At 45.6% G+C, this 26,017-nt stretch overlaps 1 protein-coding gene across 5 annotated transcripts in view; it reads left to right on the forward strand.

Annotated features, from left to right (window-relative positions):
• LOC142584565 (guanine nucleotide-binding protein G(i) subunit alpha-like) overlaps positions 1 to 26,017 on the forward strand; it is a 146,360-nt gene that overhangs the window by 11,205 nt on the left and 109,138 nt on the right. For all 5 annotated transcript variants that reach the window (XM_075694670.1, XM_075694668.1, XM_075694669.1 and 2 more), the window contains exon 2: positions 9,708 to 9,750. In XM_075694670.1, the coding sequence (XP_075550785.1) occupies positions 9,746 to 9,750 (5 nt within the window). In that variant the 5' untranslated portion in view covers positions 9,708 to 9,745. The remainder of the gene's footprint in view (positions 1 to 9,707; positions 9,751 to 26,017) is intronic.

The following is a 26,017-nucleotide window of genomic DNA, read 5'->3' on the forward strand; positions in this document are numbered from 1 at the left end:
TTACTTTATTGAGAGAGGCTCAACTAGGTTTGATAGAGGTTGGTTGCCTGTGCCATCTCGTCAACTTGGCCACCCAAAAAGAAGCTTCATGTCTTCCTGTAAAGCTTGATGAGGCTTTGGTTGACTTCTTTCTTTTTTACCCAGAGAAAAGCTCGAAACGGAAAGATCGACTTAAAGAGTTCCAAAATATGCATGACGCCAAGGTCAGAAAGATGTTGAAGCATTCGCTGACGCATTGGCTGTCATTGGGAAAATGTTTGAAAAGGCTGTGCACCCAGGGGAAACCACTGCTTAGCTTTTTTTATCTGAAACAAAGCAGTGCAACAAGCAGAGCTTGTTTTTGGAGTCTTACCAAATTTTGAAGACTTCCTCACAAACCCCCAAGAACCCTGCACTGATCCCAAATTCTGCTAGACATCTTAACAAGACTGCTGCAGGCCTTGGGAAAAGGCACCGATTGTGATGAACTCTTGATGAAGAGGAAAGGAGCTCATTCTGGACCTCATGCAAAAAAACTGAAACTTCATGCCAAGGATTCTGGGGAAGCCAGCTACGTCACCCGTGACGAGCGCCTCTTATTTTTTGTCATTGGAGCTAAACAGGGCATGCTGTCTTTTTCTCCAAAATGTTATACCGCTTTTTGAGAAGGCAAACTGCCTTCTTCAGGCACAGGTACCTCAGATTCATGAACTGAGGGGCCTCTTGAACTACCTTTTTGAGGATCTCTTGACTGGATTTGTGCGCCGAGGTGTTGTCAAGGCATGTCATTCATTGCTGGAAGTTGACTCTGGAGCTGCAAAGATCCAGAAAGTTGATGAAGACAGTCATTGGCAGCACAACCTACTCTGTGGTTGTGACACTGAGCTGCATTGAGAGAGAGCAGTTCCCTGCTGTACGTCTGTACTTAACAGCAGCATGCGATTACATTTGCCACCAATTCCCGCTAGAAGACTTCAATCTCAAGATGGCTGAAGTTGCTCAAGTACAAGCTCTGGAAACTGCTTCATTCAACAGCATACATCATTTTATTATGGCGTTCCCGGCTATCCTACCCCACCAGAGTGGAGAATCAAAAGAAACAATTCACGCTTGTGAAGTCGAGTTTGCGAGCTGGCATGCCTATCAGGTTCCAGCCGACATATTGAATGAGGCAAGGTGCGGCGTGTAGTGGTTGCAGTTAAGAAGCGTTCGAAGTGTCGCCGGATTGCTCAGGTTCCACAGAATTTCAATGGTTATGCTGGGTATTCTCTCCATTCACCACAGCAATGCTGAATATGAAAGAATATTCAGCACTGTGAACAAAACTCGGGAGTTTCGCTCATCTGTGTGTGAGAAAAGTCTGCTGATGGTCAAGGGGCACCAGAGTGGTACTTGCTTTGAGTAAACCTACACGGAAAGGTTTCTGAAGCAGGCAAAATCGGCAACAGTAAAATCATTGCAAAAATAAATTGTGCCCCCATGAAGTTTTCGCTCTTTACTGTCCAAGACATGGATTTCACTTGCGGCTGCTAAAAGCTAAAACGTAAGCTTGTTGCAAAAAGTAAATCCCTTAAAAAATGAAAGTGCTTCCATGCACCCCCCCCCCCCACCCCCCTCCGTGATAGCTTTATGAATTTCCAAATCTTCAGGTTGGCAGGTATGTGTTATATTTAAATTCATAGTTCTTATAAATTATAGACAGTACACCAACAAAGGACTTCTTGACACATAAAAAAATTGTATTTCTGAGCATTAAAATAAAGTATCTGCATGTGACCCTGCATTTTATCCATATTATACCACTTATTCAAAGCACACCTCAAGTTTAGTGTGGCTTTGTATGTGGAGAGACTCGCCATATCATTGAAAGTGGAGTTGAGGTTCACATGGTATTACAGACAGCTTAAAGGAGCCCTGAATCAGTTTTTGTACGTAGAAAGAAAACATTGCCACACTGTGCAAGAGGCCCCTGGGAACATGTGAGCCAAATAATATTGTACTGCATGCAGCAGGCATGTTAAAAACGGCAAAGAGTTGTTTGCTCTCGCTTATGCAATGTCATCACAAGCAGCTGACCCACCTATAGTTATTGGCTGATCTTATGATCGTTCTGAACATTCTCAGAAATAAGTCTCTAATTTCAGATTATATAAATGAAACATGTATATGCTTGTGATCTCAGAGACTATATATTTGATCTGCGCACGACAGTTGCACATGTGCTGTGCATGGCCCCTGTATTTCACCGTATTTCTCTGCCGAGACACTCAAATTTCGAACGGGGCTTTGGCCCCCCCTTGGCCCCTCTCCCCTGTGTAGTTTACAGTGCACTAGGGGAGACAAAAAGAGAGAGAAGGCTGCTTATTGGTGTGATGACTCCACTTTTACTTCTATTAGAAAAATAATTGTGGCATGAGATTCACGAGACGACATATTTAATAGTGAGGCCATTCCATGATAGTTAGAAAAGTTCAGAAGCGTAGGCTGTTCATCCAGTTGGTGCACGATGCAGTGTCATTGAGCGGACATACGGGCGGGAAGAAACAAAGTGGACAGGACAGTCGCTCACGTACAGCTGAAGTTTAATGAAAAGTTTTCCAGGAAGTGGAGAGGCGAAGTCAAAAGGTAGATACAAAGCTCATACATATTCACATGCAAAAGTTGTAAAAATGCTAATGCCGAAGGAGATAAGCGGTTTATCCATCAGCGCAACAGTGAACTGACACACATGGCAGATTGTACATATATCTGGCCCTCACCAGTCTGTTATTAGACTTGCTAACGACACAAGTCTAGTGAGACCTAATGATAAACTGGTGAGTGAAACTGTGGAGGCCCACCAGATTTATGCACAATCTGCCACGTGCGTCAGTGTCCTGTTAGTTGCACAGACGGATAAAGAAATTAGTTATCTCCTTGGGCGTTATCATTTTTACAGATTTTGCACGTGAATATATTATTAACATATTATCATATATTGTTATCCAATATTATTATTATCCACATATTATCACTTGTCACTAAACTTTCACAGATAGTTGGACTGGTTTTCTCCCTTAGGTATCTTCCACGCCATGTAAAAATGCTTATATATAACTCCCTTTTCATCAATCATCTGAATTATTGCTGCCTTGTCTGGGGTGCCACATCTGTCACAATATAGGTAGATTATTCATAATTCAGAAAAATATTCTCTGTGTTATGTGATGTACCATGGGACTCGCCAAGTGAACCTCTTCCAAGAACTGAAAATACACAAAACGCATAATTTATACACTTACAGGTTAGTCCGTGCATACGTTAGTAAGTTTAAATCGAATAATTGTTGTATCCGTTCCATAGCTAACCTTAAACAGAACATACACCATTATCAAACATGATCTCCAGAATATTGGTACGTAATGCACCTGCGCACTAATTATGGAAAGCAAATGATTGCTTATACGCTGCCTGTCCTGCTTACCACACTGATCGCAGATGATATCGATGTTTTACAGTCTTCGTTAACTAGTCTGTATAATTATTACTGCTGCTAGAGCTGGTTTTATGCTTAATACTTCGTGCTTGTAGATCACAATGTTACTTTTGCAACATCATCTGCTGTTAGTATGCATGACTGATCTGAGTGTCGTATTTTTTTTTCTCCATGCTGCTGATTTCTTAATTTGCAAGCTAAGTAACTTACTTTGGTTTATAAATTTTTGTGTTTGTTTCTTTTGCATTATTTTATTTGTCTTATTCTGCTTTATTGTTATAGTTTCCACATGCACTGTTGTTCCCCCTGCTGCTGCCATAAAATAGGTTTTAGGACTTAGTCAAACTGCCGACGCAGCTTTTTTCCTCAAGACCTATCCATATCCAAATGTATGTTGTATATGGGAAATAAAGCACTTACTTACTTACTTACTTACCATATGTATGAGCTTTGTATCTGCCTTCTGACTGCGCCTCTCTGCTTCCTGGAAAACCTTTCATTAAACTTCAGTTGTAAGTGAGCATTTGTCCTGTCCACTTAGTTTCTTCCCGTCCGTATTTCTGCTTGACACTACACATAGAAAAGTGTTTCAGGACCCCTTTAAGAGCTTTCTTGTCAGCTCTGCATGGTGGTTTACACTAGACAATGCCATACGAAAGCTACCACGTGGGCAAACAGAGGGAAGCTGCTCTCCCCTCCAGCCTCATTGAATGCTGAATGGACAGCATTCAGAAGCATGGCCATAGTGTGTGTCGGGGGTGTCTGGCTCTAGGAGACCACCAGAAGGTTTCAATGGCATAGCGTCCTTTCTTTATGTCCACAGCTGGGCTGCCCTGTGTGCAAGTTTTGAGCTGGTTAGATAAAAAGGTAATGTAATTATTTGTTGTGCTTTTGCGAAACTGGAGGCTCCATAGTGAAATTACTGTTTCGGCAGCTGTCCAAAAAATTAGACATGAGAAAAGAAATTGCGACAGAACGCATCTCGCGATGACCGTTGCCGGTAATGCACGCAAAAAAAAAAAGTAAGCAATGCTGCGACACACCATATTGCTGAAGTAATGTTTGTCGAATTTTCTTAATGTTTTTTTTCTTTAAACGATTTTCATTGCTTCGGCTATATGCGGAATACAGTCTCCAGTATCGGCCAACTTTGCCATGACAGTCGCTTGTCTAGGTCGCGTGTGAGCATAGTGGCATGACGACTGTATGATGATAGAGTGACGTTAGTGGCATGACCACATTGAGATTGCCATTCTTAAATGATGACCATGGTATAACGACGACAGTGGCATGGAGACAATGGGATGACGACGACGGCTAGATGACACAGCTGGAGTAGCGATGGTGGCATCACGACGACGACGGTATGACAACAGATGCATAACAGCGACCGTATGAACGTGCCCTGATGATGATGGCATGACAATGGGATCACAATCGTGGTGCAATGACGAGACTATGATTAAGATAGAATTATGAATAACAAAAAGACGAAAGTGGTATGAAGATGAGGGCATGTCGATAATTGAATGGTGCTTCTGAAGTGATCTCAGTGGTAAAACGACTGTGTGACAACGGCATGACGATGGCATCATAGTGACTGCATGACAACAAACGCATGGTGACGACTACGATGATGACACGATGATGATGCCGGGACAATTGTATGTAGACAATGCGATGACAACTGTATCGTGAAGTCTGTATAGCGACAATGGCTTAACAATGCTGGCATGATGACGATGGCAAGGCATGAGTTGGATGATGTTCGAGGGACAGTGATGGAATGATCACACTGCCATCACGATGGTGTGACAATGAATGCTTGACGACGATGGCATGATGACAGCATGATGAGTTGGATGACAAAGCTGGAAAGACTACAATGCAACAACCACATCGACATCACTGTCACAAGCACACACTTAGTGGCCCAAGCTTTGATCATTGGGTCGGGGTAGGAGTGAGGATGACGGCGGGATGAGAGTCGAATGACGAAGCTTGAATGGTGACGATGGAAGGACCACGACTGCCTCATGGCCACGAGCACTTACCTAATCACCCAAGCTGTCGGACAACATGGGGACTGGGCCTGCAGAAGAGGCTAGATAGATAGATAAATTGATAGGCTCAAAACACTAAGTAGGCAAAGAATTCTAATCACATTAAGATGTTCTGTCAATACTCGTTTAGAGGGCCCTGGCAACACTTTTTGAATACGGTAAATGAGTTTGCATTGGGGGGGGGGGGGTGTTGCTGGACAATGCTCTTTCAGTACATCAAACTATTCCTGTAGAAAGAAGCCTACAGTTTCTCTTAAACAACTGTTGGCTTTTCCTTCACTTTAAAGCCGAGAGAATTCTGCAAGCTTGGGAGGCACAAATGCACCTTTTCCATGTTTCTTTTAAACGTCACACCTCTGGCAGGATGAAAAACAGACATTACATTATGGTAATTATCCTGTACCACCTCACTTTTGTCTCATAGTGTTGCTTGCTGTAGTTTCATGGCAGCAGCTGTATTTTGACTGACACACTGTCCGTGACTTTTTATGCGTGCCCCGTGCATCCTTCTGCTATAGCTTAAAGGGACACTAAAGGTTACTATTAAGTCAACGTGGACTGTTGAAATATCATCACAGAAACCTCGAAACGCTTGTTTCGTGCCAACGAGAGACTTATTTTAAGAGAAAATGCGTTCTGAAGCGTCCGCGTACCTCTAGCGCAGTTCAAATCGCCCGCCCTCCGATCGAGGAGTACTGACATCATGGTCTCATAGTGACGTTGCGCCATCGGTGAGTAGAACGGCGTCCGCAGACGGCGCTACGGCTTTTCTGCGCAAAACGCGAACGCGCGGCCAGAAACAGAGCCAAGACAGAGCCGACAGCAGAGCGAAAGCGGGAGTATGGTGGCTAGCGGAAGGAGAAACGAATTATGTCCCACATTACGTCCCATGGCACACGGAGAGTCCGTTTTCGTTAAAATATAGGCTGCGGCGAGCTCGCAGCGTGGTCGGCGTGGTCTATGAGAAGCGACGAGCCTTTTCGCACTCGCAACAGGGCATAAAAATGTGCGAATCGACGCAATACTCGGCCTAGAAACGTGCTTCGCCACAGCCAGGGCTCAATACGACCCAAGCTGGCACGACCCAGATGTCGTTTCCCGCACCGCCACCAGGCGCCGCTACTATACCTCAAACTCCAGCGCAAGACGCCCATAAGCTGGTACTTCATTCTATGACGCTAACTTCGACGCTCGTCGCAATGGACCCTGACACCGACAGATTGGCTCGCGATGGTGGGCTCAACTTCAGCGATTTGAGCACCGACGAGCGCGACCTGCTGCTGAGGGCTCGCACTGCCGGCGTTGTTGCGTACTACGACGGCGGCCTCGACACCGGCTCTTCGGAGTGGGAAAGCAACGAGGGCTTCCCACGACATCACATGGACGTGGCATTCTCGCTGCTTGTTCCAAATGAAAGTTTCGCGAGCCAGCAGAACCCTCACAGCACGACGCGATAACGAAACTACTGAAACTCCAAAGCGTGCGCGGCGCAGAGTCGAGCGCGCAGAGTCGAGCGAAAACGAAACCTTTCGAACACTCATATTACTGCAGGGTAACGTCAAAATGTTATTTTTTCTTAGAATCGAATAGACGTAGACAAGTAGCATTTTTTTCCGTCTTATAATCGAATGAAATGATATTTTTAATACGAGTAGTTGAGTATTAGTAACACAAATTATGAGGAGTCCTTTCGTCATCGGGCTAGTACCGGAATGTCGCTGGGGGGTCTCAAATCGTGTCATGCATTTACCTCAATTTCTCGGTTACTAAAGCTCTGTTCGCGATTATATTGACGCCTTAGACGTTCTAGAACATTGCTCTACCACTTTAACTTGAGTTTCTGGTAACCTTTAGTGTCCCTTTAAAGGGGTCCTGAACCACCGCTTGGGCTTGGTGAAAAAAACATTGTCCGCAGATAGCATACGCTGCAGTGAACACCTCAACCAAGTTTTGCTGTCGTGCGTGCTATCACCTGTCTCTTACTCTTTTCAACAGAAGCCTGCTCCTCACTCTTTTGAATGCTTTATTTTGTAAAAAGCGGATTCCCATATGCAGCTGCTATTGGCCAATAGCTGACGTCAATCAAGCAAGGTGTTTGGAGCAGTGCGCTTCTTCCTACTCTTACTGTGTATATGTATAGACGAAGTTAATAAGCAGGCTGAAGTTAGCCAAAATGTGCTTTCGGATTTCGCTAATAATTGCATACTTCCGAAAGAAGCCGACTATCGTCTCCTCACGCTCGGCTGCGGCTGCCTTCGTAGGAATTACACTTTAGCCACCCTGCTTATCAGTAGCCAGCAGGTCTTGCTAATTTCGACCAGGTTGGAATGCTCAACCAGGCTCGAACCATACAAACCTTAAAATCTGACCACATGCACGCTTGCCAGCGTGCAGTCACTCCTGGCTGCTCCTGGTTAGAGAAGGCCGTGGCTGACTAATTGATAGTGCTTCAAAAATGCACGAGTTGGATGTGGCTACTATCCCGCGGTCAAACTGGTGAAGAACAAAGCCGGTCCGCACCACATAGCATAGTCGGACTGTAGCATATGAGCATGCGCTCAAGCCCTGTCGTGCACAAAGCAAATGCTGCGCATATGTACTACAGTTGCATGTAGCTGTGGCCTGCTACCTAGCAGAGATACTGTGGCTGCCGTGGGGTGCTGCGATGACTCCAATGGCCAAGTGCGCTGCGGCTCGCTGAGATCAACTGCATTTGCCATATGACTGACGCATTGTAGGTGCCATAATCGGAAGTAGTGACCTCTACGTTAACACTCAAAATCAAATTTTAACTGTGCCAGGGTGACATTTAGAAGGTTGAGTATAGTGGGCATGCCCCGCTCCGCGGTAGCCTTTGCAGCACTGCGATGCATTAAAGGATTGAAAGCACCGCGAAGGCCACATTTTATTGCCCATAATTCCGCTTCGTCTGAATGCATTGAAGTAAGACTATTTTAACTTCACATTCATTTCTCCTCTTCGATAAAAAGTGGCTCAGGGCCCCTTTAACCAAGAGCAAGAAAAACGTCCCACCGATAAAGAATGACACATTTTGGAACTAGACGACGGCTTATGTGGGATGAGCCCTTTGCACAGACCCCTTAGCTACAAATGGCACCAGAACATGCAAGTGCTGTAGGAGAGTCTAAAAAGAAAATTTAGGTGGTGACAGCTCGCGAAATGTCCATGCAAAGCAGCTGATATCACTTAAAATGGAAAGCTCGTCCAATTCACTTTTCGAAGTGATGGACACAGTTGTATAGCTGAGAATAGTTTTGCACTTGCCACCGACCCTGGTTGTGATATCTAAAGAAATCGTAGCAATAGCCAAACAGAAGTGTTACAGGACCACGGTTATTTCCGTGTCATTGAATGCATCAAATTAGTTGCAAGCAAAGCAAATTTTGCCGCCATAATTTTTTCCGCCAGACGAAATCTGGGATTTTATCTTCAAAGTGCTGGCACACAGAGTTTCATATTTTCTTTCTTGCTTTTTCTTTGTGCATAACTGCCAAGTTCCCTTGGTGGAACATTGACTCTAGACATTGTAGGACCACTTTTGGTCACTTTTTGTGTTGCAAGTGTTTGGTTGGCCTTGCAAGAGTCTTCTGGCATTTACTGTTTCACTATCACAAGAAATGTTTTTGCTTCTTAGAAATGTGCGCTTGCTGTTTTCTATTTTATTTCTTTTCATTACTTAATGTGTGAATAGTTAGCAGAATCGGAGGAATATTCAGTGGATTCTTCCATGTTTCCAGTGTAGTGGAATATCGGCAAGAAATAAGTGACACTGAGTACTACGCAAAAGAGGGAAGCAGTGTGCATGAACACGAGAGAGAGGATTTCTTGCAATGGGCTTTTGGCTTTCAGGGATCCAACGATGGCCAACTTGTGTGGATGACTGTGTGATGACTTGTGTGGATGACTTGAATTTGTATGAAAAGGTAGCCCTTCTGAGCAGCTCTGGTGCCACAATGAGAGTTGTGCAACGCAGTTTAGCTGGTGTGAATGTCTCCACTCATCTTAAATAGGATCAGTTGTGGCACCCATGGAGTGTACAATGCAGGAAAGCGCTTGCTGTGGCAGTGGATACTGTTGCAGGTGCTGAGCTAGTGTGCAAAGCCTGTGCTCCCCAACTCTTGTTGCTGTGGTTGCTCACTGACTTGTGCTGTGCCTCCTTTGCTTTGCAGGTGCTGGGGAGTCTGGGAAGAGCACCATCGTTAAACAAATGAAGTGAGTGGCATTTCCTTGATTGTATGTGCATTGCATCTTTAGAGGGTCACTAAAGAGGAAAATGCATGGAGCTGTATTGTGGGTAAATTGCGCTTCTACAATACAAAAAAAGGCCCTCTTGAAAAAAGGTGAAAAAAAAAAGATTGGTGGCAGGGACGTCTTGTGGTTCCTGCACCAGCTTGCCGTGAAGTTGTGGATATTGATGGTGTCTGCTCAGGCCTAGTTCATCATTTAATGGCAAACATGGACTTCCTTGTATTCTGAAGGAGCGACAGCCTTGAGAGAACACTTGCTGTGCTGCAGTGAATAAAATACAAGAAGAATGTACTTGGCAATTTGTGACTTTGCACTGACTTGACAATAATTAGCGGTGATGTTGACAGAGAATGTTTAATTTCTTCAGTGCTTAGTGCAATACAAGAGTGGTGAGCTGACAGTAAATGTTGCCTTGCGTGCACAACAGCTGTTCGTCTGCTCAGTACACACAGAGCTGTCTTTGCTTGAGGCGTTGTTAGGAGCCATGGCCTCACATGGCACATTGCATTGTGGCAGAAATGTTAAGCTTTATTTTAATTATGGGGCTGTACATGCCAAAACCGAAATTGGAATTTGAGGTGCGCCATAGTGGTAGACTACGGATTAAATTTTACCCCTTGGTTTTCTTTAATGTGCACCTAAATCTAAGTACACCAACGTTTTTCTGTTTTCCCTCTCTCGCCCTTCCTGGTGTATGCGAATTGCAAGCAAAGAGGTCCAAAGCTGTTATTCACCCGTTTCGTGGCTGTGGCAGTGCTACCCATTCTCTGCATTAGCGCAAGCTCTTGGGCCAGTTGGTGCATGATGAACTTGGAAAAAGGGGGTACCAGCGAAACACAAAGGACGCGCACACAAGGAAAAGGCGTTAGACATGGATGGACACTGGGCTTTCAACTGTACTTTATTGAAATTCACATTGCCGCACATAAACTCCGACGCATGCGCATCTTTAACTCCTCCCAAGACATGTGCATGGATAACACCTCGAAAGCACATTACCGTGCGAAAACAGCCGACGCATATGCCACTTCTACTCCTCCCAGTACCCATGCATCAATGTCAGTTTTTTATTAATCATCTTTTACCTACCCAATAGGTAAGCACGTTCCTTGTTTGTTAAACACAGATGTATCACTGGCACAATTTTCTTTCTCATTTCCAATGTGAAAAACTTCTAAGGTTTCGTGTTTGTATCTGTTTGTGCCCTTCCGTAAAATGAACGAGAAGAAAGGGGGTTAACCGAGGGGCCTGATTTTTATTAGTCATATCATAAGAAGCCAACAAACACTGACACCAAGGACAACATAGGGGAAATTACTTGTGCTTAATAAATGAAATGAAGAAATGATAAATTAATGCAAATTAAAATGGATGAAAAAACAACTTGCCGCAGGTGGGAACCGAACCCATAACCTTCGCATTTCGCGTGCGATGCTCTACCAATTGAGCTACCGCGACGTCATTTCCCCATCCACTTTCTTGGGTGTTTATGTGTCCTAGTAGAACCCTGGGAGTGTTAGCCAGCGCCACCACTTGCAGACCTTGGCGGCGGACGTGAAACGTCCTTTTTGCCGCAGGCATCACGAGAACGTGATCGCGAACGTGATCGCAGGTGTCACGGGAACGTGAGGCGTTCTCGTGCATTCTCGTGCGACTGCATCAAATGAATCAAACAAGGGTTTAGTAGTTGGAGACTAAATCAGCACAGAAAGTTATGCAATACTGCATGTCACAAAACTCTTGGCGCACCACAAACTGCCAACATTTGTTTCTTTTGCGGCAGGGTGGAAGCAATCGTCGATAAATTTGATGCCGATCTGACTTGATCGTTGAAAGCGCACCTTGTGGCAACTGTATAAGATTCGCCTATGAGACACCGTTCTCACAGGGGGAAAGGGGTCACTATAACCCCTTTTCCCATGTTGAGCTCTCTTTTTCCTCTCTTGCTAGGTCACGTCGCGCCTTGTTAGTGACGTCCGACAACCACTGCAGAGGGTCTGCATAAACATCTTCGCTGTAAAACAAAGAAAATGGTTGCACGTTTCATTAAGGGGCTTGTTAAAAATTGGGAAAATACTTCCAAATGAATGAGCAGTGTATTCTGGCAATCCTTCCGAGAGTCGCGTATAATTAGACCTGCCTGATTATTCAACCAATTTTGTCGGTTTTATCAAGGTCGCGGAAGTCGGTTTTATCAAGGTAACGGAAGTCGACTGCATCAAATGAATCAAACAAGGGCTTAGTAGTTGGAGACTAAATCGGCACAGAAAGTTATGCAATACTCTATGTCACAAAGCTCTTGGGAAACTTTGTTGAGTATGTTCTCATTTAGAAAATCTTTTGATATATTTGGTGTGCATTTTCATACTTTTCAATGCACATTACTGTGTAAAGAATGTTGATTTCTACGAGATCTGCTGCCTGTGTGGCGATGAGTGGAACGGCTGGGCAGTGCTCATTGCTTGGTGAGGCATTGTGAGTGCTCTGCTGAGCATGAGGCGGTGGGTGTGATGCTGGCCGCATTTAAAGAGGGAATTTAATGTAAGAACTAGGTGCACCTTAAAGAAACTCGGGTTGTGAGCCAATCTGGAGTCCTCCACTAAGGTGTCCCTCAGAACCTACTGTGCCGACTCGGGACATTAAACCCCACATTGACATAAATGCTTATGTGAGAAACAGCCGCAGTTTCCGAAAGGCAAAGCATCGATTGCAATAGCAAATAAGTGGACAGCTACAGTAGCTGACAGTTTTCGGACTCCAAAAATTCGAACTTGATTAATATTCTGTACTTCATAAATGCACTGTCAGGGTTGCCATAGAGCTAATACATTTTTGCGAATGATTTTTTGGACAAAGTGTGGCCCCAGGGTTAAATTTTCCATACAAAATTGCTGATTCTGAGCCACGCTGTCCGATCTTGGAAGCTGCCATGTTGGATTTTCCACTGGCTTGGCCAGGCTTGGCTTCCAGTGGCCCACTCTATAGCCTCCAAGATAGGGAGGTGCACGCTATCAATATGTTTGCTTGGTTCAGAAAAGGTGCCCACCGCCACAAATGAGAAGGTGCAGGTGGTGCTAGGCTGCACCCACTCACTGCAAGGTTCAAGGGTGCATTGCACCATGGTGGCACCTTGCCTTGCACCCCGTACAATCAAGCACGGGAATGCAGGGTGCACTGCTTTACCTCGGGGAACTGAAGGCTTAGGTGCCGAGGAACTTGGCTGAAATGAATAAACCTAATGAAGAGCATGCGCCATGCTCTCATCTCGGAGGCGATGCCCGCTCTTCCTTAGCTGATAAAAGCTCCGTAGGATGGTACTATTTCTTCCGTTTTTCGGTCTGCACTATTGTCATAATCGCTTAAAGGGCCCCTCACCAGGCCACATAGCAGATTTAGGTTATGCACTGGAAGTTGTTACGTGTCCTCTAGTGAGCCTTATGGTGCAATAATTTTTCTAATTGGTTCAACAATAGCAAAGATACAAATATTTCAGTGCTGCGAACCCATGATTTAAGGAGACGAGCGCCACTGCCAAGGGACTCTCCATTTGTCCTGTCTAACCTCTGCAAGCAAAATTCCTTCCCTGCGTCCTTCCATACTGGAGCTCGAGGATCGCATGACACATATGTCACGTGCCCCGCCTTCATTTGTTTTCCCTCACTATTTTGCACTGTGGCACACTTCCACTGACGTTATTGTGTGCGAGCTGTTTGCGTTTGTATCAGTGCGCACAGTGCAAGATATTGTGCACTGTGAACAAGAACACCTGACTAGTGGATAACTCAGTGCTACACAAACACTGAGGCAGGCACAAGTAAATCGCAGAGCATGATCGCACGCTGGACCACAGTGGAAAATGACAGTTTCGTTGTCTGCACAGGTGACGGCACGACATGGGAACAAGCAAACAAAACACAAGTACATCTCTCTTGCTGCAGTGCAAAGTAAAGCAAAAACATGCAGCCATTCAGTTTGTGTGTTTTTTATTATTTCTCTAAACTTTCATTTGCCTATTGAACCAACAGATCAAACAAATGTCTGTTGTTGCCTTGAATAATTCTCAAAATGACGTGCTACTATGAGCGACGTCACAGCACTCCCATGTATGCAGGTGCACTTGTGCGATATGCGTCAACTCTCCGGCTGGGATTGTGGCGCCTGCGAGAAGGGCAAACTGTATTCAGTTTTGAAATTTCAGCTCTCTCTGTGGCCCGTAGCAATGTAATACTTAGCAGACACGATCGTTAGCGTGTATTGTGTGCATGGTGCCTGTCAGCTCAATATGGCCTAACCAGGTGAAGGGCCCTTTAATGTGGGATCAGTTTCTTTTTTTTTTTTTAATTTCAATTGCTATTTTGTGTGTGGCGTGTCTACAGCAGGTGTGCCTCAGAGATGATGCAGCATCTTTGTGTGTGTTTGTGTGGCTTTGCATTTGTGTGATTGGTGCTACCTCCTGTGTTTTGTGAAAGCGATGTGGTGCAATGTGGCTTGTTTCTTCGCTCTCCATGGCGATCTCTGGTAACATAGATCGCCGACAAAGTTACGCTCTCGGTTGACGTCACTCTTGCAGAAATCCAAGCAAATCTGATAGCTTCAATATGAGGCAGGGCATTATTACAAAATTTTTAAGTGCACTCTAAGCCTAATAAACTTAATTTTTTGGAGGGAATGAGTTCTTCGCACTGTTTGATTTTTGAGGCTATTTTTCGGTCCTCGCAAGGTCCAGAAAATAAGACTGCGGTTGTATGCGTAGTAAGCACAGTAGCTTTATCGGCCATATACGCTTGTAAACATGGACATACTAAGTTAACAAGCATGGTGTCACACATGCACAATCAAACATGAGCATATCTGACTCGATGACCATGGAAACTCGCTATGAAAACGCTGAAGCGAGGAAGCGCGGTAGCAGCAGTGAGCGAATTGGCCTTCATGCTCTCCCTCGCATCAACGCGAACTAAGCCGCGAAAAGACAGCGCTAGGCGGATTCTGTACCCATCGCAGATGGATTTCAAGATACAGCTGCCCAGAGTAGAATGCCCCTTCCCCCCTCCCTGCCCTTCCCCTGGAGCGCTGCGTTCGATGGAAGATGGCGCGCTTTCTCCCTGCTTTTCTCGCTTGTGTGCAATTGAGCCGCAATCGCTGGCTCACCTTCACACGTTTACTCGCAGACACAGTGCGTGGCGAGGATTTTATCGCTCTTGGACTTTTTACGGAACCTCACGGTGACGCTTACAGCGATGGCAGAAATGTGTCTGGGGTGTCCATATAATTGCTATCGCAAATACGTCTGCCATCTCATGTTGTCTTATCAGCAGAAGAGAACTATAGTACAGGTGTAGTTTGGCTTCGCTCATAAAAGGCAGTTAAATAGGAAATAGTTAAGAGACATATATTCACCTGCCAACGTTTGCAATTATATCCTAAAATGCCCAGTTTTTAGAGGTTGCTTATTATGACTTGTTTTGCAAACAATATTTCTACCACTCCTCATTAACGCCTAGGTTAGGACAAAACCAGTTCCAGCAGAATACAATGCAGTCGCAGGCCTGATTTCTTGCAACCATCAATTAATATCAACCTACCCGTGCAGCTGCGATGTTAGCTTATAGAGCCAACGTATAAAGGCAACTGCAATTTAGGCCACTGTTGTGAATAATTCATGAGCACTTTGATAAAATATTTGTGGCACAGATCATTTATTTATTTATTTATTTATTTAAAATACTTTCAGGGCACAAAGGCACTACAGGAAGGGGGGGGGGAACATGGCCAGGCATGCAGGAAAAAAAATATATATATATATATTACAAGGCATCTTGTGAAGCGATCTTGAACGTGTGGTCATCAGTTATGCTGCCGATTGTAGAGGGAAGGTGGTTCCATGCGACACTTGTTCTAGGAACAAACGATTCATTACACAATTTTGTGTGACAAGAAGGTAGACCCACCTTGAAGCGATGATCAGTCCTTGAAAATATATTGTCATGTGGTGGTGACGTTAAGAACACAGTAGCAATTCTGTGAAACGCAAAACTAGATTTTATTGGGCGAACCTGTGCCCACAAAACAGGCTACACTTATAGCACAACGAAAGCGGCGAACACAGTCGGCGATTGTCGAAAATCTGATCAGCGGGTCAAGCACGTCGGCTTTCATAGATCAGTCGTCGAATGTTCCAGATTAACCAATGGGACCCGCGTGTCTTCCACAAAGTTCTACACTATTCGCGTCGCGCATGCATGCAATCAGATTACACAAGTTGCGGCGCAAGACAGTGGACGGAACCATCGATAACGTTCCAGAAACTTCTTTTACACACTGGCGCGTCCTGCGCTGTGCGATAACATTTGTTAGGCGGCCAAACGTGGTCGCCCGATAAAGATAAGTACATGCGTCATTACCCCCCTCTTAAAAAGCATCGATCCGATGCTGCAAACAAACGAAAGTAATAAATAAAAGAGAAGCACTCGTAGCAAAGAAAACAACAAAATAAGGAAGTTCGTCAGCGTCCATAAAAGGGTTTAAGGCGCACCACGTGGACCACTTCATATCGTGCGCGGCGCCACTGTGAATGCGAAATGCCGTCTGGCACGACCTCATAGTCCAGTGCGCCAATACGTCTGATGACCTTGTAGGGTCCGAAATAGCGTCGCAATAGTTTCTCACTGAGTCCTCGTCGGCGTATTGGGGTCCATACCCAAACACGATCGCCGGGCTGGTACTTGACGAAGCATCGTCGGAGGTTGTAGTGTCGGCTGTCGGTCCTCTGTTGGTTCTTGATCCGTAGGCGGGCGAGCTGTCGGGCTTCTTCGGCGCGCTGGAGATAGCTAGCGACGTCAGCATTCTCTTCGTCAGTGACGTGGGGCAGCATGGCGTCGAGCGTCGTCGTCGGGTTCCTGCCGTAAACCAGCTTAAACGGCGTGACCTGTGTTGTTTCTTGCACCGCCGTGTTGTAAGCGAAGGTTACGCACGGCAGGACCACATCCCACGTCTTGTGCTGGACGTCGACGTACATTGCTAGCATGTCGGCAAGGGTCTTGTTCAGGCGCTCCGTGAGACCATTCGTCTGGGGATGGTAGGCAGTTGTCCTCCTGTGACTTGTCTGGCTGTACGGCAGAATGGCTTGGGTGAGCTCTGCTGTAAAAGCCGTTCCTCTGTCGGTGATGAGGACTTCTGGGGCACCATGTCGCAGCAGGATGTTCTCGACGAAAAATTTCGCCACTTCAGCTGCGCTGCCTTTTGGTAGAGCTTTAGTTTCAGCGAAGCGGGTGAGATAGTCCGTCGCCACGACGATCCACTTATTCCCGGATGTAGACATCGGAAACGGCGCCAACAAATCCATCCCAATCTGCTTGAATGGTCGGTGAGGAGGTTCGATCGGCTGTAGTAATCCTGCTGGCCTTGTCAGTGGTGTCTTGCGTAGTTGACAGTCTCGGCATGTCTTGACGTAACGGGCGACGTTGGCGGTCAGACGCGGCCAGTAATACTTTTCCTGTATTCTCGACAGTGTCCGGGAGAATCCGAGGTGCCCAGCGGTTGGATTGTCGTGTAGGGCGTGCAGTATTTCTGGACGCAGCGCTGACGGTACAACAAGAAGGTAGCTGGTGCGGACTGGTGAGAAGTTCTTCTTCACGAGCAGGTTGTTTTGTAGCATGAAACGAAGACAAACCGCGCTTAAATGCCCTAGGGACAACGTCTGTGTTCCCTTCCAAATACTTGACGAGGCCTTTTAGCTCCGGGTCTGCTCGTTGTTGTTTAGTGAAGTCTTCCGTGCTTATTATCCCAAGGAAGGCGTCGTCATTGTCGTCGTCTTGCGGCGGGGGATCGATGGGGGCGCGCGATAAGCAGTCGGCATCGGAGTGTTTTCTGCCGGACTTGTATATTACCGTGACGTCATATTCTTGCAGTCTGAGGCTCCACCGTGCCAGCCGTCCTGAAGGGTCCTTTAAGTTAGCTAGCCAACACAACGCATGATGGTCACTGACGACTTTGAATGGCCTCCCATAGAGGTAAGGGTGGAAATTTAGCTGTAGCCCAAATGATGGCGAGGCATTCCTTTTCAGTCGTAGAATAATTGCTTTCTGCTTTTGACAGTGATCGGCTAGCATACGATATCACCCGTTCAAGTCCTTCTTTCCTCTGGACTAGGACGGCACCGAGGCCTAGGCTACTGGCGTCAGTGTGGATTTCGGTATCGGCGTCCTCGTCGAAGTGTGCAAGTACCGGCGGCGACTGCATGCGCCGTTTGAGTTCTTGAAATGCCTTGGCCTGCGGCGTTTCCCACTTGAACTCGACATCACATTTGGTTAGATGTGTGAGCGGCTCCGCGATGCGTGAAAAGTCCTTGACAAAGCGCCTATAGTAGGCACACATGCCAAAGGAATCTGCGCACTGCCTTCTTGTCGGTTGGCTGCGGGAATTTTGCGATGGCAGCTGTCTTCTGTGGGTCGGGGCGTACTCCTGATTTGCTGATGACGTGGCCTAGGAACAAAAGCTCATCGTAAGCGAAGCGGCACTTTTCCGGCTTCAGAGTGAGCCCTGATGACTTAATGGCCTCTAACACTGTCGCAAGGCACTTAAGGTGATCATTGAAATTTCCGGCGAAGACGACGACGTCATCCAAGTAAACAAGGCACGTCTGCCACTTCAGTCTGGCTAACACCGTGTCCATGACGCGCTGAAACGTTGCAGGCACCGAGCACAGTCCGAACGGCATGACCTTGAACTCGTAGAGGCCGTCTGGCGTGATGAAGGCAGTCTTTTCACGATCTCTCTCGCCGACTTCTATTTGCCAGTAGCCAGACTTGAGGTCCATCGACGAGAAGTATTTAGCGTTGCAGAGCCGATCCGATGCGTCGTCTATCCGTGGAAGGGGGTACACATCCTTCTTCGTGATCTTGTTCAGTCGACGATAATCGACGCAGAAGCGTAGGGTTCCGTCCTTTTTCTTCACCAGGACTACAGGGGAGGCCCACGTGCTATTCGACGGCTGGATGATGTCGTCGCGCAGCATTTCGTCAACTTGTTGCCTAATAGCTTCACATTCTCGCGTCGAAACTCGGTAAGGGCTCTGGCGGAGTGGTCGAGCGCTCTCTTCGGTTATTATGCGATGTTTTGCAGCTGGTGTTTGTCGAATCCTCGATGACGTCGAAAAGCAGTCTATGTATCGTCGGAGAAGACTTCTGATCAGTTGCTGCTTATTCATAGGAAGACTTGGATTCACGTCGAAGTCTGGTTCGGGGACTATGCTCATCGGGGTAGATGCGGCTGAATCCGAGAGGACAAAGGCATTGCTGGTTTCCACAATTTCCTCGATATATGCGATTGTCGTGCCCTTGTTGATATGCTTGAATTCTTTGCTGAAGTTGGTTAGCATAACTTCCACTTGCCCTCCGTGGAGTCGAGCGATCCCTCTTGCGATGCAAATTTCACGGTCGAGCAGTAGATGTTGGTCGCCCTCGATGATGCCTTCTACGTCAGCGGGTGTTTCGGCGCCGACGGAAATAATAATGCTGGAGCGCGGCGGGATGCTCACTTGATCTTCGAGTACACTCAAGACGTGGTGACTACGACAGCTCTCCGGCGGTATCGCTTGATCTTGTGACAGCGTTATCGATTTCGACTTAAGGTCGATGACTGCGCCATATTGATTCAGGAAGTCCATGCCGAGAATGACGTCTCGTGAACACTGTTGGAGGATAACGAAGGTGGCAGGGTAAGTCCGGTCATGAATGGTAATTCTTGCCGTGCAGATCCCAGTCAGCGTAATCAGGTGTCCTCCAGCGTTCCGATGTAGAGGGCCTTCCCATGCAGTCTTAACTTTCCTCAACTGGGCGGCGATGGGTCCACTCATGACGGAGTAATCGGCTCCTGTGTCTACTAAGGCGGTGACTCCGTGGCCGTCGAGAAGCACGTCGAGGTCGATGGTTCTTTGTCTTGGGTTACAGTTAGGTCTTGGCGTCGGATAACGGCTGCGTCGTGTTGAACTGAAGTTGGAACGTCAAGTCGTCTTTCGTCGGTGTAGTCTTGGCTTCCTGATTTCGTCGGGACGGCGGCGTGTCGTCATTAGGTCGTCGAGATGGTTTCTTTGTCGTCTTCGTCGGCGGCAGAGGATCTTCGTCAGTTCGACGAACAGCAACCGCACCTCCATCGGTTGCTGCTTTTAGTTTTCCGGATATGGGCTCGCTGACCGGCCCCGGGATGGGCCAGTGTATGGTCGGCGCTGCGGCGACAGGTAGCGGCCTGGTGATGGTGAACGCGACGGTCGTAGCGAGCTCCACTGAGTAGCGGCGAGGTAGTCGGCGATGTCACGAGGGCGTTCACCTACCCGAGGGGCGTGGTGCGTTGACGGCGAACCCCCGCAATCCCAGGTCGCGGTATGGGCATCGGCGGTACACATGGCCGGCTTCCCCGCAGTGGTAGCAGAGTGTGGGCGGTGGTCAGGAGCGCGTAAAAACGTCTGTCTTCCTCGCGTAGCTGCGCTCGGCGACGGGTCTACCCCGCACCTCCACCAGATGTCACGTGGTGGTGACGTTAAGAGCACAGTAGCAATACTGTGAAACGCAAAAACTAGATTTTATTGGGCGAACCTGTGCCCACAAAAACAGGCTACACTTGTAGCACAACGAAAAGCGGCGAACACAGTTGGCGATCGTCGAAAATCTGATCAACGGGTCAAGCGCGTCGGCTTTTATAGATCAGTCGTCGAATGTTCCAGATTAACCAGTGGGACCCGCGTGTCCTCCACAAAGTTCTACACTATTCGCGTCGCGCTTGCATGCAATCAGATTACACAAGTTGCAGTGCAAGGCAGTGGACGGAACCGTCGATAACATTCCAGAAAACTTCTTTTACATGCAGGCGCATCCTGCGCTGCGCGATAACATTTGTTAGGCGGCCAAACGTGGTCGCCCGATAAAGATAAGTACACGCGTCAATATAATGACGTGGATGAAACAACGTCCTTCAGCTCGTTATAATAATAGATTTTTATGAAAAAAAGGTTAAGGCGAGATGACTTTCGAAGCAAGAAAAAAGTCAGGCAAGTTTAGGGTTTTCTTTATAGATGTGACACTGGAATGACGTGAATAATTTGATAAGATGAAACGTGCTTTGCGATTCTGCATGGCTTCAAGAGTTTGAGTGAGTGTAGTCTGAGTAGGATCCCATATGGCGCATGTGTACTCTAATTTAGAACGTACGAAGGTTTTGTAAAGTATTAACTTCAGGGAAAATAGAAGTGAGGCGTGCAGACAGGACATAAGAGTAGAGAAGTGGACAACACGCCTCACTTCTATTTTGCATAATGAATCCTTACCAACTAGCTCAGCTTTCTGTCGTTCTAAACTTCAGGGACAATGGGGCTCAAAAAAAGTTTCGATGCAGATAACCAAGCATGCGATTGGCTTTGTTCTTTACATATTCGACATGCGTATTCTATGAAAAGATTAGAAGAAATATGAACACCAAGGTATTTATAGCTGTCAACAGATGGTAATGGAATATTATTGAGGCAGTAAGTACGCGGACAATGATTATTGCTGTGGCAAGAAACTTGCATACTTTTACATTTAGTTGTATTATATGTCATGAGCCATTGACTGCACCATTCAAATACCCTATCTAGATCACGTCGCAGGTTGAGATAATCAACATGGTTAGTAAATATCTGGTAAACCACGCAGTCATCTGCAAACAGTCGGACAGTTGAGGAAGAAAGGCAGGTAAAAAGATCATTAATATAAATCAAGAAGAGCAGATGGCCCAAAACAAACCCTTGTGGGACAGCTGATGTTACGGCAGAATTAGGTGAAGAGAAGTTGTTAGCCGTCACATACTGACTACGGTTAAAAAGAAATTCCTTAATACAAGTACATTGGGGTGTATGTTGATTAAGCTTGAAGATAAGTAGATCGTGTGAGAGAGTCAAATGCTTTAGCAAAATCTAAATATATATGCAATCAGTGTCAAAGTCATGATCCGCGTTAATAAACAAGTCGTTAGTTAAACATAATAATTGTGTTTCGCACGAAAGAGCTTTACGGAATCCATGCTGATAAATGCTGAAGTAGGAATTGGACTCAAGGAATTCAATGAGGTGCGAGTATATTTCATGCTCTAGGATTTTTACTGGAATGGATGTTAATGATATGGGGCGGTAATTATTGGGGGAATTTACATGACCAGATTTATGCACAGGGACCACCTTCCCTATCTTCCAATTGGAGGGCAGTGTAGACATCTGTATTGACTCTTGAAAAAGCTTTGACAATATCAGTGAAGAATAAACTTGTGTACACTTCAGCATTTTTGATGAAATACAATCTGGACCGGCCAACGAAGACACTTTTAAGTTGACACAGCCTTTCGACGCCAACTGCATCAGTAGCGATAGAATCTATTGGTGAGAAGTTGGTTTTTGGTATATGCGAAAATACTGTGGGGATGCTCTTATGAAAATGAGTATCAAACACATTGTTCAGAATGTTGCAGCATTCGTTTTGAACTACTGGAACATTAGATAGGAGTAACTGAATGTGTGTCCTTTTTAGTACCGTTAATAATGCTCCAAAATTTACCGGGATTAGAATGAAGTAGCAAAGGAAGAGTTTTATCAAAGAATCCCTTCTTGGCTTTTGCAAGTGTAGTACAGAATTCTGTTAAATTTTTGATAGCAAGACCAGTGATCTACTCTGGCTGTGAATTTTGCGCTTCTAAACATCTGCTTCTTTTTGTTGCGCATTCACTTTAATGTGTTATTAAACCATGGAGAGCGATTACTTGATGAAACTTTCCTTTTAGGTACAAGAGGATCAATAAGAGACAAGAGTTTGTTTTTATAAAGCAACCAGTTGACCTCAACCGATCGCTGCTCAAAACTGGCAAAATACCGATCAGCAAACACCTGAAATTCCCTATTCATTCCAGTTACATCTGCTTTACCGTAGTCTTGGATGACCCTAGTTTTTTTCTTGTTAGAAATCTTTGCCCGTAGAGTGAAGTGAATTATGGAGTGATCGCTAATTCCCGATGAATGAGTTAAGCAGGTAGCTAGGTTTGGTGTAGTGGTAAGTATTAAGTCTAGAATATTAGCGGAAGTGGGAGTTATGCGAGTGGAAAGGTGAATGAGCTGAGTTAAGTTGAAGTCGTGACAAAAAGTTAAAAATTCTTTGCTTTCAGCTGACTTGATATTAAGGAAACCGAGTCTCATTCCCATCTGATGTCAGGAAAATTGAAGTTGCCAAGTAAGAAGAGGGGCGATTTTGGGTATCTGTCTGACGAACAGCTGATTGACAACATCGTGCAGTTCATTACAGAAGGACAACGATGCAGTTGCCCGATAACAGACACAAAAAATTATTTCACGAGAATCAATGAGCACGCGCACACACACACACAAGCTCAAGCGAGGATACAATTGGAATCGCATGGGAAGCAAGACTATCGGCAACCGCCAACAGAACACCACCACCAGACCGGTAATCACGATCACATCGATAAACTTTGCAGCACTTTTCACAGTCCAAAATTTCTTAATTTTTAACTTTTGCAGAAAGCCAAGTCTCAGTCAGACCAACAATATCAGCAAAGCAAGAATCAATAGCGACAGACAATTCCACGCGTTTATTCAGAATACTCCGTATATTGGAAAGAAAAATAGAGGCGTCTTTTGGCCAGGATCTGGGCGGACACAGCTATGATGCACTGGAAGTGCCGGCACGTGCAGTTACAGTGTCAACGCTATCGTGTGCATCTACTGATCGTGCTGAAGCGATTTCGCGTACGCTGTCACTTACTTAGCAGTAAACGTACATGTTTTTATCCATGATCAGTTTATTCATGTAAAGTGAGTGCGGCTTCCCGCCTACCTTTTCAAATTCTGTTTGTTTCCTCCTTGAGTTTCGCGTAGCTCTGCAATAATCTTCGCTAGCTGATACATCAGTCCCCTTGAGCTTATATTTCTTTCTTCAGACTGCTTCCCCTACTTTAGACAACGAAAACTTGATGATAATTGGTCAAGTTTTTTTATCGGTGTAGGATCCTAACCCTTGAGAAAATTCTGAGTCTGAAATTTGCATTTTAAGGCGACGAGACAAAACATCTTGAACATGGCCTTCTGATTGGGCCCTTGTCTCAGTCGGGCAGTCCGATATTCCAAAGAACAATAGGTTATCTCGTCTCGACCTGTCTTCAAGATCGTCCAGTCGAGAATTGAGTGCCTGGCCTTCCATTCTGACAGCTTCGGTGATTAGACATGGTGCATCATTAAGAGCTGCAGAACCGTCGAATGATTCAACAAAGGATTCAACCGCGGATAATCTTACTGTTAGGTTAGTGACGGTCTGTACTAAGGCTTCCTGCTTTGTCTTTAGGTCATAGAGCGCTTCTATGAGTTCAACGTGACCGTAGTCCACGTTCTCAAAAAGTTTAGTGATAGCATCAAGTATTTCTTTGTTAGTAGGACCATGGTTTAGTTCAACGTCACTGCAACACATTAAGAGCTTTGTAACAAATACGCATTCACACAAGCACTGAAAGAGCACACTTGGGCATGGTAGAAGCAGCAGGCAGACGTTGCTAGTCCACTTACAATAGAGCGAGGGGGTTTTACTAACCTGCGCAAAAAGCAAGATCGGGTTTTTAAGCGACTGCATGGCTGCCGCTCCACCGTGCCCACTGAAGGGGCATAGGATTTCCAGTGCTCTTATATCCTCCTGTGTCGCTGCAGTCGCCAGCAGTGTTGTCGACCTGCTGACCATGGAAGGGATGTCCCCATTAAAGCAGGACTGATGACATGAAGACGCATTATTGAAGATTGGGGCCGTCAGCAACGCTGGTGATGGACAGCCGGTAGTTGTTGGATCTGCAGGTTGTAGCCACATGTGCCAGACCGAGCGATAAACTGCACAAGAAGCAAGATACGTATAAATAATAAATACATATCATTGCTGCTGTGTGAATACAGGGGGCAGAATGCCTGTTAACAGCGTCGCTACAGAACAAAGCCTGTGAATCTTTCATGAATAGTTGACATCTTGTGTAATCAGTTTTTACTGTATTTCACCAAATTTTTGTATTTTTGGGCTATGGCTGTCGTACTGTTCAAATTTTAAGATTGGCAGAATCTTCATATACTGCTTCAAAAAGCGTGAGTCGCATGAGGATTCGCTTAACCAAAAGATCATAATTTTCGCACAGCTGGAGCTGCACTTATCAAAACCCTATATATATACAAAGACTATTGTGCCCACTTGTCAGTTTCTTCTTTTCTTTTTTCCCGGGCGGAGCAATATATGAACGTGATTGTGACTACAAACAAGCATTTTTATAAAGGATATGTTGTGGTCATTCTTAAACTGTGCAAAAGAAAATGAAAACCAGGTGCTGTAAATGTCGATTGTTGATTCCTTTGAGGAGGACGATGAAGAGTGTGTTTGCCAACACGAAGCAGGGCCGCGTGCTTTGCAGCATTGCACGCAGTGTAGGTGCTGCAGAGAGGATAGACGCCTTCAGTTTGGTATGTTGAAAAGTGGTGCTTTGAAAGCACACTTCACAGAATCCAACGGCAAGGCAGAAGTTCTTGCCATCTATAGGAGTGCTTCTCACCTGAAGCAGCTGCTGTAGGAATGCAAGTCTCCTTAACGACGCAGTGACCTTGAAGGGGAAATGTTGATCCAAGTAAAATTGCAAAGCTTCACGCATCATTTGCTCAACAATTGTGTATAAAATCAGAATGTACTTTTTGCCATGTGTGATATCGCATGTTCAAACATATTTTTTACCAGCTGTCTCTTCTGTGAGCATTGTTACAAAGCATTACATAGAGAGTTTACGGTCACAAGCATTCATTTTGTACAGGTTTCACTATCACTTTAATCTGCTGACCATGCTCCTGAACCTGTTGACTGACCATTCTGCTATAAAATTTGCTTTTTAAGCTTATTTTGATCTATGCTATGATTTCCCTCATTCTAAAGGCATGACATGTTTTGGGCGTAATAGAAAGGCAGAAGGATATTGCACTGCGAATGTGGTCATAATTAATGCAGAAGTGCTTTGTGTTGTAGGGTAAGTATGTTTACTTGAAATGTATCTTGGTTCCGTTCTATCTGCAGCATCTTCCGGGAGCTGTTTATTGCTGTTTTCTTCTTCGGAAGAAAAGCAGACATTCATGCTTGATTTGGAAGAAGCTAGTCATGTTAGTAAATCTGGCCACTAGTGTTATCAG

This window comes from Dermacentor variabilis, chromosome 6 (assembly GCF_050947875.1).
Source record: "Dermacentor variabilis isolate Ectoservices chromosome 6, ASM5094787v1, whole genome shotgun sequence".
NCBI lineage: Eukaryota > Metazoa > Arthropoda > Arachnida > Ixodida > Ixodidae > Dermacentor > Dermacentor variabilis.